The sequence below is a fragment of the Oncorhynchus kisutch genome, linkage group LG21 (assembly GCF_002021735.2).
Source record: "Oncorhynchus kisutch isolate 150728-3 linkage group LG21, Okis_V2, whole genome shotgun sequence".
NCBI classification, from domain to species: domain Eukaryota; kingdom Metazoa; phylum Chordata; class Actinopteri; order Salmoniformes; family Salmonidae; genus Oncorhynchus; species Oncorhynchus kisutch.
The window spans coordinates 37,776,445-37,792,048 of NC_034194.2; the positions used below are offsets into that span (position 1 = coordinate 37,776,445).

Below are 15,604 nucleotides of genomic sequence, written 5' to 3' on the forward strand. Positions count from 1 at the left end.
GATCCTAAAACCCTTTTAAACCAATAGGTAATCGATCCTAAAACCCTTTAAACCAATAGGTATCGATCCTAAAACCCTTTTAAACCAATAGGTAATCGATCCTAAAACCCTTTTAAACCAATAGGTAATCGATCCTAAAACCCTTTTAAACCAATAGGTAATCGATCCTAAAACCCTTTTAAACCAATAGGTAATCGATCCTAAAACCCTTTTAAACCAATAGGTAATCGATCCTAAAACCCTTTTAAACCAATAGGTAATCGATCCTAAAACCCTTTTAAACCAATAGGTAATCGATCCTAAAACCCTTTTAAACCAATAGGTAATCGATCCTAAAACCCTTTTAAACCAATAGGTAATCGATCCTAAAACCCTTTTAAACCAATAGGTAATCGATCCTAAACCCGTTTAAACCAATAGGTAATCGATCCTAAACCCGTTTAAACCAATAGGTAATCGATCCTAAAACCCTTTTAAACCAATAGGTAATCGATCCTAAAACCCTTTTAAACCAATAGGTAATCGATCTTAAAACCTATCTCAGCATATAAACATGAAATATTTTCACTTTGTTTTGTATTTTTTTCCCCTTTAAAGTCAGGTTTCCCCAACTGGTGGCCCGCGGGACGTGATTTTATTTGGCCTCCCAAGTTTTCTGAGCCAAAAATAAAGATGTAGATTTTTTATTATGATTGTAAAACCAACAGGATATCAGCTCCAAGGGATTTTAATTTTGGAAATGTGTTCCAAAGTATTCCCACACATAATAGAGAATCTATATGATCGTATACAAATGTAAGATTTGAAACTGTTTTAATCAAATATCTGTTTAGGCTTCAGTCTGCAAATGATTTGTCATTATGTTTCCGACCCCCTGACCATCCCCTGAAGAACAAATCATCCCGCGGCTGAATCTAGTTGGCTGATCTCTGCTTTAAATTGTATGGCTCGATACACTGAAGCACTGTATGCTATTCTATTATGTGAGGCTCAGTTCACGCCAGTGCAAAAGCACCGTAGCGATAAACCAACCGAAGCATCGTCTTTGAAGACATAAAAGCGATTTAAATATACATTTAATTGGGATCTATTTATTTTTAGCACTTATTTTCCCAGTGATCTTCCTTCAGATTATTATGTTGGCAAAGTGTGTGGGCTGGAACCACTGACACAAGACTTCGAGTCAATTAATAAGTAGGTGCTAAAGATTGTCCTCCATGACCTTTTACATAAGGATACCTGATATTAACTTTCCTTTAGAGACGTTTTGGTACGATAATGTATATCTCTGCTTTGTGATCATCACAGTTACTATCCTCCTACATAGCCAGACATAGTGTTGCCATCTGTTATGTGTTTACTTTGCTTTACAATGACCTATGACCTCTGGTCAACTGGTCAGCCGTCCTCTCATAGCATCTCTTGCTCCCCCCACATTCAGGCCTGTAGCACATATAGTTTCTCACAGATACAGAGAAACAAGGTAACTCTCTCACTCCAACTCTACGCTGCTATTCTTTTCTCTGGTGATGGGCCTTTCACACCTGTCAGCTTACACGTTGGCGTCATGTTCAGACAAATCACTATCAAGACGATATAGCATGCAAGCTAATTATACTACGCTTTTGGTGGCATAGTCCACAGCTCTGTTGGTGTGTGGTACGTATTTTATTGAAGCCTGAGAGGTGAGTGATATGCTACAGTGTGTTGTATTGAGGCCTGGGAGGTGAGTGATATGCTACAGTGTATTGTATTGAGGCCTGGGAGGTGAGTGATATGCTACAGTGTGTTGTATTGAGGCCTGGGAGGTGAGTGATATGCTACAGTGTGTTATACTGAGGCCTGGGAGGTGAGTGATATGCTACAGTGTATTGTATTGAGGCCTGGGAGGTGAGTGATATGCTACAGTGTGTTGTACTGAGGCCTGGGAGGTGAGTGATATGCTACAGTGTATTGTATTGAGGCCTGGGAGGTGAGTGATATGCTACAGTGTGTTGTACTGAGGCCTGGGAGGTGAGTGATATGCTACAGTGTGTTGTATTGAGGCCTGGGAGGTGAGTGATATGCTACAGTGTATTGTATTGAGGCCTGGGAGGTGAGTGATATGCTACAGTGTGTTGTGAAGTATAAACAGCACAGCAGATTGCTTGTCCCAGGCTGTAGGACCGTCTGGTGGCTGTATGAGGGCGACACAGTGAACTCAGGTGGAGAACCAGACATCATTAATGCATGACTGACACCTGGTGTACGTAAGAAAGAAAATGACAACGTCCTGAATGTTTTATGAACGTCCTGTTGTTGATCTGTTGTTGTTGATGTTGTTGATCTGTTGTTGTTGATGTTGTTGATCTGTTGTTGTTGATCTGTTGTTGTTGATCTGTTGTTGTTGATGTTGTTGATCTGTTGTTGATGTTGTTGATCTGTTGTTGATGTTGTTGATCTGTTGTTGTTGATGTTGTTGTTGATCTGTTGTTGATCTGATGATGTTGATGTTGTTGATCTGTTGTTGATCTGTTGATCTGATGATGTTGATGTTGTTGATCTGTTGTTGTTGATCTGTTGTTGTGGATGTTGTTGATCTGTTGTTGTTGATGTTGTTGATCTGTTGTTGATGTTGTTGATCTGTTGTTGATCTGTTGTTGTTGATGTTGTTGATCTGTTGTTGTTGATCTGTTGTTGATCTGTTGTTGATCTGATGATGTTGATGTTGTTGATCTGTTGTTGATCTGTTGTTGATCTGATGATGTTGATGTTGTTGATCTGTTGTTGATGTTGTTGATCTGTTGTTGATCTGTTGTTGTTGATGTTGTTGATCTGTTGTTGTTGATGTTGTTGATCTGTTGTTGATGTTGTTGATCTGATGATGTTGAGGAATTTTAGCTTTCTATATCGAACTTGGTGAAATGTGAGATCTCGAGACGGAGAAAGGAACTGACGCATATCTGCTGAAAATTGTGAAACAGACACAAATGACTTATTTGAAATTTGCGACTGGCACACTTTTCTGTGAGTATTACACAATTTCCACCACAACGTATTTCACGTGCATTACATTTCCCATTTGTTGTGGTTAATGTTAGCTAACTAGCTAGGTGGTTCATGTTAGCTAGCGAGCTAGGTGGTTCATGTTAGCTAACTAGCTAGGTGGTTAATGTTAGCTAGCTAGCTAGGTGGTTCATGTTAGCTAACTAGCTAGGTGGTTAATGTTAGCTAGCTAGCTAGGTGGTTAATGTTAGCTAGCTAGCTAGGTGGTTCATGTTAGCTAGCTAGCTAGCTAGGTGGTTCATGTTAGCTAGCTAGCTAGCTAGGTGGTTCATGTTAGCTAGCTAGCTAGCTAGCTAGGTGGTTCATGTTAGCTAACTAGCTAGGTGGTTCATGTTAGCTAGCTAGGTGGTTCATGTTAGCTAGCTAGGTGGTTCATGTTAGCTAGCTAGCTAGGCTAATGTTAGCTAGGATAGGCGTTAAGGTTAGGGGTTAAGGTTAGGTAACATGTCGTCAAAGGGAATTGTCAAGGAGTTATTCCGGATGTTCTCTCGTGTGGGCCTCCCCAAGACGATCTTAACCGATCAAGGAACCCCGTTCATGTCCCGGTTGATGAAGGACTTGTGTCGGTTATATCAGGTTCAACAGATGCGTACAAGCATATTCCACCCTCAAACAGAGGAACGCTTGAACAAAATGATTAAAAGCATGTTGAGAAGAGTGGTGTCCCGAGACAGGAAAAACTGGGACATGCTTCTCCCACACTTAATGTTTGCCCTGCGAGAAGTACCCCAGGCATCCACTGGATTCTCTCTGTTTGAATTGCTCTATGGCAGACCCTGTCGAGGAATCCTCGACTTAGCCAAGGAGACCTGGGAGACCCAACCATGCCCCTTTCGATCCACAATAGAACACGTTACCCTGATGAGAGACCGCCTGTCAGCAGTGTGGCCCATAGTCAAGGAGCATATGGAGAAGGCCCAAAGGACCCAAGGCCGGGCCTATGATAAGTCCGCGACCCCCCGTGTGTTCACCGTGGGAGAGAAAGTGATGGTGCTTGTGCCCACGGCCGAACATCGCTTTCTGGCGCAGTGGAGGGGGCCCTACGAGATAATGAAAAGGGTCTCACCGGTCAAATACCTCATCAAGCAACCTGACAGGAGGAAGAAGGTCCAACTCTATCACATAAACCTGCTGAAGACGTACCATGGACGGGAGGAGGAGGAGCTTTGATGGCCCTGGAGGGCAAAGGAAAAGAGGAGGCTCTACCACAGGTGCGCCGTGGCCAAACTCTTCTACCGGAGCAGTCAAGACAGCTAGACAAGCTGATTATGAACTTCGGTCGAATATTCTCTCCATTTCCAGGACAAACAGATGTCCTGTTCCACCATATCCACACTGAACCCGGCAAGAAGGTGCATATCCGCCCTTACAGGATTCCTGAGGCTCGCCGAGTCATCGCTAAGAAAGAGGTGAGGGAGATGTTGAGGATGGGCGTGATCGAGCCGAGCCCTCGACGAGTGAGTGGTCCAGTCCCATAGTCCTGGTCCCCAAATCTGATGGTAGTATGAAACTGTGCAACGACTTTAGGGGCGTGACTGCCATCTCTACATTCGATGTGTATCCCATGCCCCGCGTGGAGCGCTTAGGAAAGGCCAAGTTCATCACTACCCTGGATTTGACGAAGGGATATTGGCAAGTGCCTGGGCTCTGGAGGATCGCCCAAAGAATGCCTTCGCCACCGCAGAGGGGCTTTTCCAGTATGTGAGGATGCCCTTCGGACTGCATGGTGCCGCTGCAACTTTCCAACGCCTCATGGATGCCATTCTACGACCCCATCAAGAGTATGCAGCGGCGTACATAGACGATGTGGTCATCCACAGCGAGGACTGGGATAGTCACCTCCTGCGATTACGGGTGGTGCTCGTGAGTTTGGAAGCTACAGGGTTGACAGCCAATCCAAATAAATGCTGTCTGGGCCTGTCCGAAGCGGAATACCTGGGGTACACCGTGGGGAATGGGAAAATACGCCCACAGGCAGAGAAGATCAGGGCAATTCGTGACTGGCCTCGACCCCGGACCAAGCGAGACGTTCGGGCCTTCTTAGGGATAACAGGATATTATCGCCGTTTTATCCCGGGATATGCAACCATTGCCAACCCCCTCACAAACCTCATCAGGAAAAACCTGCCAAACCAGGTAGAGTGGAAAGACGAGACGGAAGAGGCCTTTCAATTGCTAAAAGATGGCCTGTGTTCTGATCCCGTTCTACAGGCTCCGGACTTCTCACAAGAGTTCATTGTGCAAGTCGACGCCTCGGATACAGGGCTCAGGGCCGTACTAGCTCAGGGTAAAGGTGAAGCAGAGAAGCCGATTCTCTTCATTAGTAGGAAGCTCAGCGATCGGGAACAGAGGTATGCGACCGTAGAGAAAGAGGCCTTAGCCATCAAGTGGTCCCTCGATTATCTCCGGTACTACCTACTGGGTCGGAGGTTTGCATTAGTTACTGACTATGCGCCCTTCACGTGGATGGCTGGTAAGAGAAACAATAACAACAGAATAGCCAGATGGTTTTTGTCTTTACAACCGTTCTCTTTCCATGTTATCCACAGGGCCGGATCGAGGAACGGGAATGCAGACGCGCTGCCCCGACGCGACGAAGACGGTGCGTCTGGCGCCCGACCCTCCGGTTCGGTCCTGGGGGGGAAGGTATGTGGAAGGACCACCAGAGGGCAGGCTGGGCTCATGGATAGTAGCCCAACAAGGCATGGGAGACAAGTTAACCAGAGGCAATTAAGCACAGCTGACGGTACTAATGACATACTCTCCTTCCCCTATAAGAGAGAGAATGGAACCAGCAGAGGAGGGGGGGAAACTATCTCTGGAATATGGCCACAGAGAGAGAGGAGCTATCCAGGAAGAACCACTAAGATGGTGACAATCCCGTGACTTGTGTTGTAGTTTAAAGATAATCCTATTGTGTTCCTGTTTCATCTGGAGAAGAAGATGTATGTTTTTCCTTGGAAGATTTTCATTGATTATGTTGGAGTGTTTGTGTTGACCAAATGCCCTCAATAGAGAACTGTGTTCAATCAAGAAAACCTACTCCTGACTCGTTTATTCCACCTTCCCGCTTTAGAGTGACGCCCAATAACTTGGTCCGCTCACAGTAACTAATTAGATAAAATGCTAAAGTCTCCTATCGTTTATCTTAATAACCTACTGACTTTCTGTGATTTGAAATTCACTAAATACAAAATTGTGTAGTGCAAAAAATAAACTTTTTTGTGTGCCTGTCATTAATTTCAAATAAGCAATTTGTGTCTATTTCACAATCATCTGTGATATTTGGTTGGTTCTTGTTGAGATATTTCCTCCTTCCCTGTTCTGTGGAGATATTTCCTAACGTCCCAGTTTTGTGAAGGTGAAGCAATGAAACGTAGTTGATTGTGAAGGAAACAATAAGAGCATTAGAATGGAATGTTGACCCTCCAAACTGGCTGGATTTACACTTTAAACTTTGTAAAGATGGATTATGCTGTGGGCTAGACACAACAGTGGAAAGACCGAGACACAACAGTGGAAAGACCGAGACACAACAGTGGAAAGACCGAGACACAACAGTGGAAAGACCGAGACACAACAGTGGAAAGACCGAGACACAATAGAAAGAAGTCTACATACCCCTTATTTAACATACACATATACAAAAACACTGGCCTGAAAACCACTTCAAAAGTACTCATTTTTGAAGTGACTTCTGTCTACTTGAGTATTGAAGTGTGTTTATTATAACAGTCCCCTTGTTCACTGTCCTACTGCACATGGTCCACTTTAGACTGTCCTACTGCACATGGTCCACTTTAGACTGTCCTACTGCACATGGTCCACTTTAGACTGTCCTACTGCACATGGTCCACTTTAGACTGTCCTACTGCACATGGTCCACTTTAGACAGACTGGTGTAGTGTTACTCTGGCTGAGTAGTTCAACAGTCTTTACACAGACCGGTGTAGTGTTACTCTGGCTGAGTCGGTCTGAGTAGTTCAACAGTCTTTACACAGACCGGTGTAGTGTTACTCTGGCTGAGTCGGTCTGAGTAGTTCAACAGTCTTTAGACAGACCAGTGTAATGTTACTCTGGCTGAGTCGGTCTGAGTAGTTCAACAGTCTTTACACAGACCGGTGTAGTGTTACTCTGGCTGAGTCGGTCTGAGTAGTTCAACAGTCTTTACACAGACCGGTGTAGTGTTACTCTGGCTGAGTCGGTCTGAGTAGTTCAACAGTCTTTACACAGACTGGTGTAGTGTTACTCTGGCTGAGTCGGTCTGAGTAGTTCAACAGTCTTTAGACAGACCAGTGTAATGTTACTCTGGCTGAGTCGGTCTGAGTAGTTCAACAATCTGGTAAGAGTGAACAGGAGAAGAGGAGAGGACTGTACTAGAGTGTCGTGGTCACCTGTTCCACGTCGCCCCCTCATTATCAAAACTCAGACAGGATAACTCCCGGTCTTCCAGTCACCTCTCAGGACATTGTGATGGATGGGGAACAGGGCTGTTGCCATGAGGAGATGCCAGCCTGTCTTACAGACCAATGGTGTATAGTTCTGTTTGTCTCTATCAGCAGCATAAGATTCAGAAGTGGAAGTTGGGAAGTTTGTTTTATTATCTAAAGCATAATACCAATGCTAGAGGCGTGATGGGATGGGGAAATGCTAGAGGAGTGATGGGATGGGGGAATGCTAGAGGAGTGATGGTTGGGGAATTCTAGAGGAGTGATGGGATGGGGGAATGCTAGAGGAGTGATGGGATGGGGGAATGCTAGAGGAGTGATGGTTGGGGAATTCTAGAGGAGTGATGGGATGGGGAATGCTAGAGGAGTGATGGGATGGGGAATTCTAGAGGAGTGATGGGATGGGGAATTCTAGAGGAGTGATGGATGGGGGAATGCTAGAGGAGTGACGGATGGGGAATGCTAGAGGAGTGATGATGGGGAATGCTAGAGGAGTGATGGGGAATGCTAGAGGAGTGATGGGGAATGCTAGAGGAGTGATGGGATGGGGAATGCTAGAGGAGTGATGGATGGGGAATGCTAGAGGAGTGATGGATGGGGAATGCTAGAGGAGTGATGGATGGGGAATGCTAGAGGAGTGATGGGATGGGGGACCGCTAGGGGAGTGATGGTTGGGGAATTCTAGAGGAGTGATGGTTGGGGAATTCTAGAGGAGTGATGGATGGGGAATGCTAGAGGAGTGATGGGATGGGGAATGCTAGAGGAGTGATGGGGAATGCTAGAGGAGTGTAGGATGGGGAACGCTAGAGGAGTGATGGTTGGGGAATGCTAGAGGAGTGATGGGATGGGGAATGCTAGAGGAGTGATGGATGGGGAATGCTAGAGGAGTGATGGATGGGGAATGCTAGAGGAGTGATGGATGGGGAATGCTAGAGGAGTGATGGATGGGGAATGCTAGAGGAGTGATGGATGGGGAATGCTTGAGGAGTGATGGGGAACGCTAGAGGAGTGATGGATGGGGAATGCTTGAGGAGTGATGGGGAATGCTAGAGGAGTGATGGGATGGGGAATTCTAGAGGAGTGATGGATGAGGGAATGCTAGAGGAGTGATGGATGGGGAATGCTAGAGGAGTGATGGGATGGGGAATGCTAGAGGAGTGATGGATGGGGAATGCTAGAGGAGTGATGGGGAATGCTAGAGGAGTGATGGGGAATGCTAGAGGAGTGATGGGATGGGGAATGCTAGAGGAGTGATGGATGGGGAATGCTAGAGGAGTGATGGATGGGGAATGCTAGAGGAGTGATGGGATGGGGGACCGCTAGAGGAGTGATGGTTGGGGAATTCTAGAGGAGTGATGGATGGGGAATGCTAGAGGAGTGATGGGATGGGGAATGCTAGAGGAGTGATGGGGAATGCTAGAGGAGTGTAGGATGGGGAACGCTAGAGGAGTGATGGTTGGGGAATGCTAGAGGAGTGATGGGATGGGGAATGCTAGAGGAGTGATGGATGGGGAATGCTAGAGGAGTGATGGATGGGGAATGCTAGAGGGGTGATGGATGGGGAATGCTAGAGGAGTGATGGATGGGGAATGCTTGAGGAGTGATGGGGAACGCTAGAGGAGTGATGGATGGGGAATGCTTGAGGAGTGATGGGGAATGCTATAGGAGTGATGGATGGGGAACGCTAGAGGAGTGATGGATGGGGAATGCTAGAGGAGTGATGGATGGGGAATGCTAGAGGAGTGATGGGATGGGGAATGCTAGAGGAGTGATGGGATGTGGAATGCTAGAGGAGTGATGGATGGGGAATGCTAGAGGAGTGATGGGATGGGGAATGCTGGAGGAGTGATGGGATGGGGAATGCTAGAGGAGTGATGGATGGGGAATGCTAGAGGAGTGATGGATGGGGAATGCTAGAGGAGTGATGGATGGGGAATGTGAAGCAGCATGAGCCAGAGGTGCAGTGATGGAGTGCTAGTTGTCTCTCTGGAGTGCGTGTCGTTGTGGGAGAAGGCTGTGTTCTGCACCAGATGCGACACATACACAAACACACAAACCGCTCACTGTGTTATTTATAGCTAGATTTACAAGGTTCTTCCAGCCATCACGTGACCACACACACAACGTGCTGGACGTGCGTGACTCTGGAAATGTCATAAGAAACATTGGCGATTCTCCCTACAGACAGACAGATGGGTGGATGGCTAGTTAGAACGCCCAGGGACCTGTGATCTTTATGAATATGAGATAATACGTAGAGGACAGCATTTCACAATATTTCCATATGAGACATTTTTGGCCTCCTATTCCTGTGCACAACAGTGTGTTGGTAGGTTCTGGAGGCTGTGATGTGGGTATTGAACAGTGTGTTGGTAGGTTCTGGGGGCTGTGATGTGGGTATTGAACAGTGTGTTGGTAGGTTCTGGGGGCTGTGATGTGGGTATTGAACAGTGTGTTGGTAAGATCTGGGGGCTGTGATGTGGGTATTGAACAGTGTGTTGGTAAGATCTGGGGGCTGTGATATGGGTATTGAACAGTGTGTTGGTAGGTTCTGGGGGCTGTGATGTGGGTATTGAACAGTGTGCTGGTAGGTTCTGGAGGCTGTGATGTGGGTATTGAACAGTGTGTTGGTAGGTTCTGGGGGCTGTGATATGGGTATTGAACAGTGTGTTGGTAGGTTCTGGGGGCTGTGATGTGGGTATTGAACAGTGTGTTGGTAGGTTCTGGGGGCTGTGATGTGGGTATTGAACAGTGTGTTGGTAAGATCTGGGGGCTGTGATGTGGGTATTGAACAGTGTGTTGGTAAGATCTGGGGGCTGTGATATGGGTATTGAACAGTGTGTTGGTAGGTTCTGGGGGCTGTGATGTGGGTATTGAACAGTGTGCTGGTAGGTTCTGGAGGCTGTGATGTGGGTATTGAACAGTGTGTTGGTAGGTTCTGGGGGCTGTGATATGGGTATTGAACAGTGTGTTGGTAGGTTCTGGGGGCTGTGATGTGGGTATTGAACAGTGTGTTGGTAGGTTTTGGGGGCTGTGATGTGGGTATTGAACAGTGTGTTGGTAGGTTCTGGGGGCTGTGATGTGGGTATTGAACAGTGTGTTGGTAGGTTCTGGGGGCTGTGATGTGGGTATTGAACAGTGTGCTGGTAGGTTCTGGGGGCTGTGATGTGGGTATTGAACAGTGTGTTGGTAGGTTCTGGGGGCTGTGATGTGGGTATTGAACAGTGTGTTGGTAGGTTCTGGGGGCTGTGATGTGGGTATTGAACAGTGTGTTGGTAGGTCCTGGAGGCTGTGATATGGGTATTGAACAGTGTGTTGGTAGGTTCTGGGGGCTGTGATGTGGGTATTGAACAGTGTGTTGGTAGGTTCTAGGGGCTGTGATGTGGGTATTGAACAGTGTGTTGGTAGGTTCTGGGGGCTGTGATGTGGGTATTGAACAGTGTGTTGGTAGGTTCTGGGGGCTGTGATGTGGGTATTGAACAGTGTGTTGGTAGGTTCTGGGGGCTGTGATGTGGGTATTGAACAGTGTGTTGGTAAGATCTGGGGGCTGTGATATGGGTATTGAACAGTGTGTTGGTAGGTTCTGGAGGCTGTGATATGGGTATTGAACAGTGTGTTGGTAGGTTCTGGGGGCTGTGATGTGGGTATTGAACAGTGTGTTGGTAGGTTCTGGGGGCTGTGATGTGGGTATTGAACAGTGTGTTGGTAGGTTCTGGGGGCTGTGATGTGGGTATTGAACAGTGTGCTGGTAGGTTCTGGGGGCTGTGATGTGGGTATTGAACAGTGTGTTGGTAGGTTCTGGGGGCTGTGATGTGGGTATTGAACAGTGTGTTGGTAAGATCTGGGGGCTGTGATGTGGGTATTGAACAGTGTGTTGGTAGGTTCTGGGGGCTGTGATGTGGGTATTGAACAGTGTGTTGGTAGGTTCTGGGGGCTGTGATGTGGGTATTGAACAGTGTGTTGGTAGGTTCTGGGGGCTGTGATGTGGGTATTGAACAGTGTGCTGGTAGGTTCTGGGGGCTGTGATGTGGGTATTGAACAGTGTGTTGGTAGGTTCTGGGGGCTGTGATGTGGGTATTGAACAGTGTGTTGGTAGGTTCTGGGGGCTGTGATGTGGGTATTGAACAGTGTTGGTAAGATCTGGGGGCTGTGATATGGGTATTGAACAGTGTGTTGGTAGGTTCTGGAGGCTGTGATATGGGTATTGAACAGTGTGTTGGTAGGTTCTGGGGGCTGTGATGTGGGTATTGAACAGTGTGTTGGTAGGTTCTGGGGGCTGTGATGTGGGTATTGAACAGTGTGCTGGTAGGTTCTGGGGGCTGTGATGTGGGTATTGAACAGTGTGTTGGTAGGTTCTGGGGGCTGTGATGTGGGTATTGAACAGTGTGTTGGTAGGTTCTGGGGGCTGTGATGTGGGTATTGAACAGTGTGTTGGTAAGATCTGGGGGCTGTGATGTGGGTATTGAACAGTGTGTTGGTAGGTTCTGGGGGCTGTGATGTGGGTATTGAACAGTGTGTTGGTAGGTTCTGGGGGCTGTGATGTGGGTATTGAACAGTGTGTTGGTAGGTTCTGGGGGCTGTGATGTGGGTATTGAACAGTGTGTTGGTAAGATCTGGGGGCTGTGATGTGGGTATTGAACAGTGTGTTGGTAGGTTCTGGGGGCTGTGATGTGGGTATTGAACAGTGTGTTGGTAAGATCTGGGGGCTGTGATGTGGGTATTGAACAGTGTGTTGGTAGGTTCTGGGGGCTGTGATGTGGATATTGAACAGTGTGTGATCATTTCTCTCTGTCTCCCCAGCAGCAGTGTAACCCAGGGGACCTGCGTGTCCTGAGGAAGGGGATGACCCTGTACCACTCTGAGTCTCAGCTGTCATCCCTGCCACGACGCCAAGATGCACTGCACAACGTGAGACCACACACACACACACACACACACACACACACACCTCTTTACTAACTATAAACAGACATCTACCCACTGCTGTTCTTACGGCGAACCTCTTGCATGTCTTTCTCCCACTCTCTCTCTAACATCACATCACCCAGTTTAAACCATGGGCTCTCCATGGGGGTTTGTGGAATAAGGCACCTCGGGGGTTTGTGGAATAGGGCACCTCAGGGGTTTGTGGAATTGGGCACCTCAGGGGTTTGTGGAATAGGGCACATCCGGGGTTTGTGGAATAGGGCACCTCAGGGGTTTGTGGAATAGGGCACCTCTGGGGGTTGTGGAATAGGGCACCTCTGGGGGTTGTGGAATAGGGCACATCTGGGGTTTGTGGAATAGGGCACCTCGGGGGGTTGTTGAATAGGGCACCTGGGGGGTTAGTGGAATAGGGCACCTCGGGGGGTTGTTGAATAGGGCACCTCGGGGGTTTGTGGTATAAGGCCAATATACCACGGCTAAGGGCTGTATCGTGCCTACGGCCAGCCCTTAACCGTGCATCTTGTTTTGGTCCAGTTGTCATGACGTCTCCGCGTCTCCATCTCATTATGGTCTCTACTGTGATTGATTGGCTGGCTTCTGATGTGTTCATCCAAGCGTAAGAGATGGCCTTAGTGGAACACACGCACTGGGACACAGAGACACAGAGACAGAGAGACAGAGCGAGAGAGAGATGATTCTGAACTTCCTGTTCTCTCTTAGTTAATAGTTGGTTAATAGGATGGCTTCTTCTCCCATCACCATCATCATGGTTTTATATTTAGTTGGCCCTCTGCTCTCTCTTTGTTCTGCCCCACTTCCACTTTCAGGTCACGTTGTGTGTGAGTGTGCATGTTTTAGTTAGACAACACTGCCTTCATTTCATTCACGCCGACACTAGATAGTCCGCTCCTATTCCTCGTTTTAACACTGTATCCCATAGTTTCTAACAGTGTGTTATCCTACGGACCAAAGTTTCTGACAGTGTGTTAACCCACGGACCATAGTTTCTAACAGTGTGTTAACCTACGGACCATAGTTTCTAACAGTGTGTTATCCTACGGACCATAGTTTCTAACAGTGTGTTATCCTACGGACCATAGTTTCTAACAGTGTGTTATCCTACGGACCAAAGTTTCTGACAGTGTGTTATCCTACGGACCATAGTTTCTGACAGTGTGTTAACCCACGGACCATAGTTTCTAACAGTGTGTTATCCTACGGACCATAGTTTCTGACAGTGTGTTAACCTACGGACCATAGTTTCTAACAGTGTGTTATCCTACGGACCATAGTTTCTAACAGTGTGTTAACCTACGGACCACAGTTTCTAACAGTGTGTTATCCTACGGACCAAAGTTTCTAACAGTGTGTTATCCTACGGACCATAGTTTCTGACAGTGTGTTAACCCACGGACCATAGTTTCTAACAGTGTGTTATCCTACGGACCATAGTTTCTGACAGTGTGTTAACCTACGGACCAAAGTTTCTAACAGTGTGTTATCCTACGGACCATAGTTTCTAACAGTGTGTTAACCTACGGACCACAGTTTCTAACAGTGTGTTAACCTACGGACCATAGTTTCTAACAGTGTGTTATCCTACGGACCATAGTTTCTGACAGTGTGTTAACCTACGGACCACAGTTTCTAACAGTGTGTTAACCTACGGACCATAGTTTCTGACAGTGTGTTATCCTACGGACCATAGTTTCTAACAGTGCGTTAACCTACGGACCACAGTTTCTAACAGTGTGTTAACCTACGGACCATAGTTTCTAACAGTGTGTTATCCTACGGACCATAGTTTCTGACAGTGTGTTAACCTACGGACCATAGTTTCTGACAGTGTGTTAATAACCTACGGACCATAGTTTCTAACAGTGTGTTAACCTACGGACCATAGTTTCTAACAGTGTGTTATCCTACGGACCATAGTTTCTGACAGTGTGTTAACCTACGGACCATAGTTTCAGACAGTGTGTTAACCTACGGACCATAGTTTCTAACAGTGTGTTAACCTACGGACCATAGTTTCTAACAGTGTGTTATCCTACGGACCATAGTTTCTGACAGTGTGTTATCCTACGGACCATAGTTTCTGACAGTGTGTTAACCTACGGACCATAGTTTCTAACAGTGTGTTATCCTACGGACCATAGTTTCTGACAGTATTTCTCTCTCCCTGTACTGGAAGACCTAAAACAGGCTGATTATGCAGGGAACTGAGCCAGGTCTCAACAATCATATGAATAGTAAACACCACCTGGAGCTGTGTGTTTCTCTGCACTGTCCAAAAGCCTTACCCAGCAAGGAATAGAACCCATATCTGGCCCAGCACAGCAGTTCTGCTAACACATCTCACACAGTGTGTTTCACCTACAATATAAGGGAAGGAACTAAATGAATTTTACTTTTGTGGTTAGGCCTTACCTATACAGTAAGTAACTTCAAGTAATTACAAATAGTTTGGAATAGCAGACACAAATGGTCACCTCCCCACCAGACTCACTCTGGTCTTTCTCCTCTCTCAGGGCACGGTTGGTCGCCTCCCCACCAGTGAGTCAACCCCGGTAACAGGCTACCTGCCCTGTGTTCAGAAACCAGAGTCTGTCGTCCACGCTATGAAGGTATGACAACTCGACATTATCTCTCACACAGACTTGGGTTCAAATACATGTGTATTTGTGGATCTGGTTTTTAAAATAATGTTCTCTGTGTATGTGATTTGTTTTAAAATAACAGCCCAAAACATGGACTTTTACTTGAGCATCCATTGTATCTGCAGGACTAGGTTGTTGTTGATGTGTTGTGAGAGACTGCTGCTTTAAACAATATTACATTGATTCCCTAACTTGGTTTCATGACCATATGCCTGATTGTACCAGGTGTTGGAGGTGCATGAGAACCTGGATAAGAGGCAGGACCCAGAGGACTACGAGGAGGATCTGAGTGAGAAGGAGAAGGCCATCGTCAGAGAGATGTGTAATGTAAGGAGTCTTTTCTTTCTCCTTCTCTCTCCTTTCACCTGATGCGTTATTAGTGCAGGTAGAAACATGAGTATTGGTTTTCTGGGTCTTGTAACTACATTGCCTTGGCCTATTTTGCTCAGAGCTATGAAGCACTAGGAGGAACTGTGGCTTTGTTGTACAGTCTCTCTCTCTCTCTCTCTCTCTCACTCGCTCGGT

At 46.7% G+C, this 15,604-nt stretch overlaps 1 protein-coding gene across 1 annotated transcript in view; it reads left to right on the plus strand.

Annotated features, from left to right (window-relative positions):
- LOC109866678 (coiled-coil domain-containing protein 85C-A-like) overlaps window positions 1-15,604 on the plus strand; it is a 116,493-nt gene that overhangs the window by 93,760 nt on the left and 7,129 nt on the right. Inside the window, exons 3-5 of the mRNA XM_031800613.1 lie at window positions 12,297-12,401; window positions 14,951-15,046; window positions 15,305-15,406. Coding sequence (XP_031656473.1) covers window positions 12,297-12,401; window positions 14,951-15,046; window positions 15,305-15,406 — 303 coding nt within the window. The remainder of the gene's footprint in view (window positions 1-12,296; window positions 12,402-14,950; window positions 15,047-15,304; window positions 15,407-15,604) is intronic.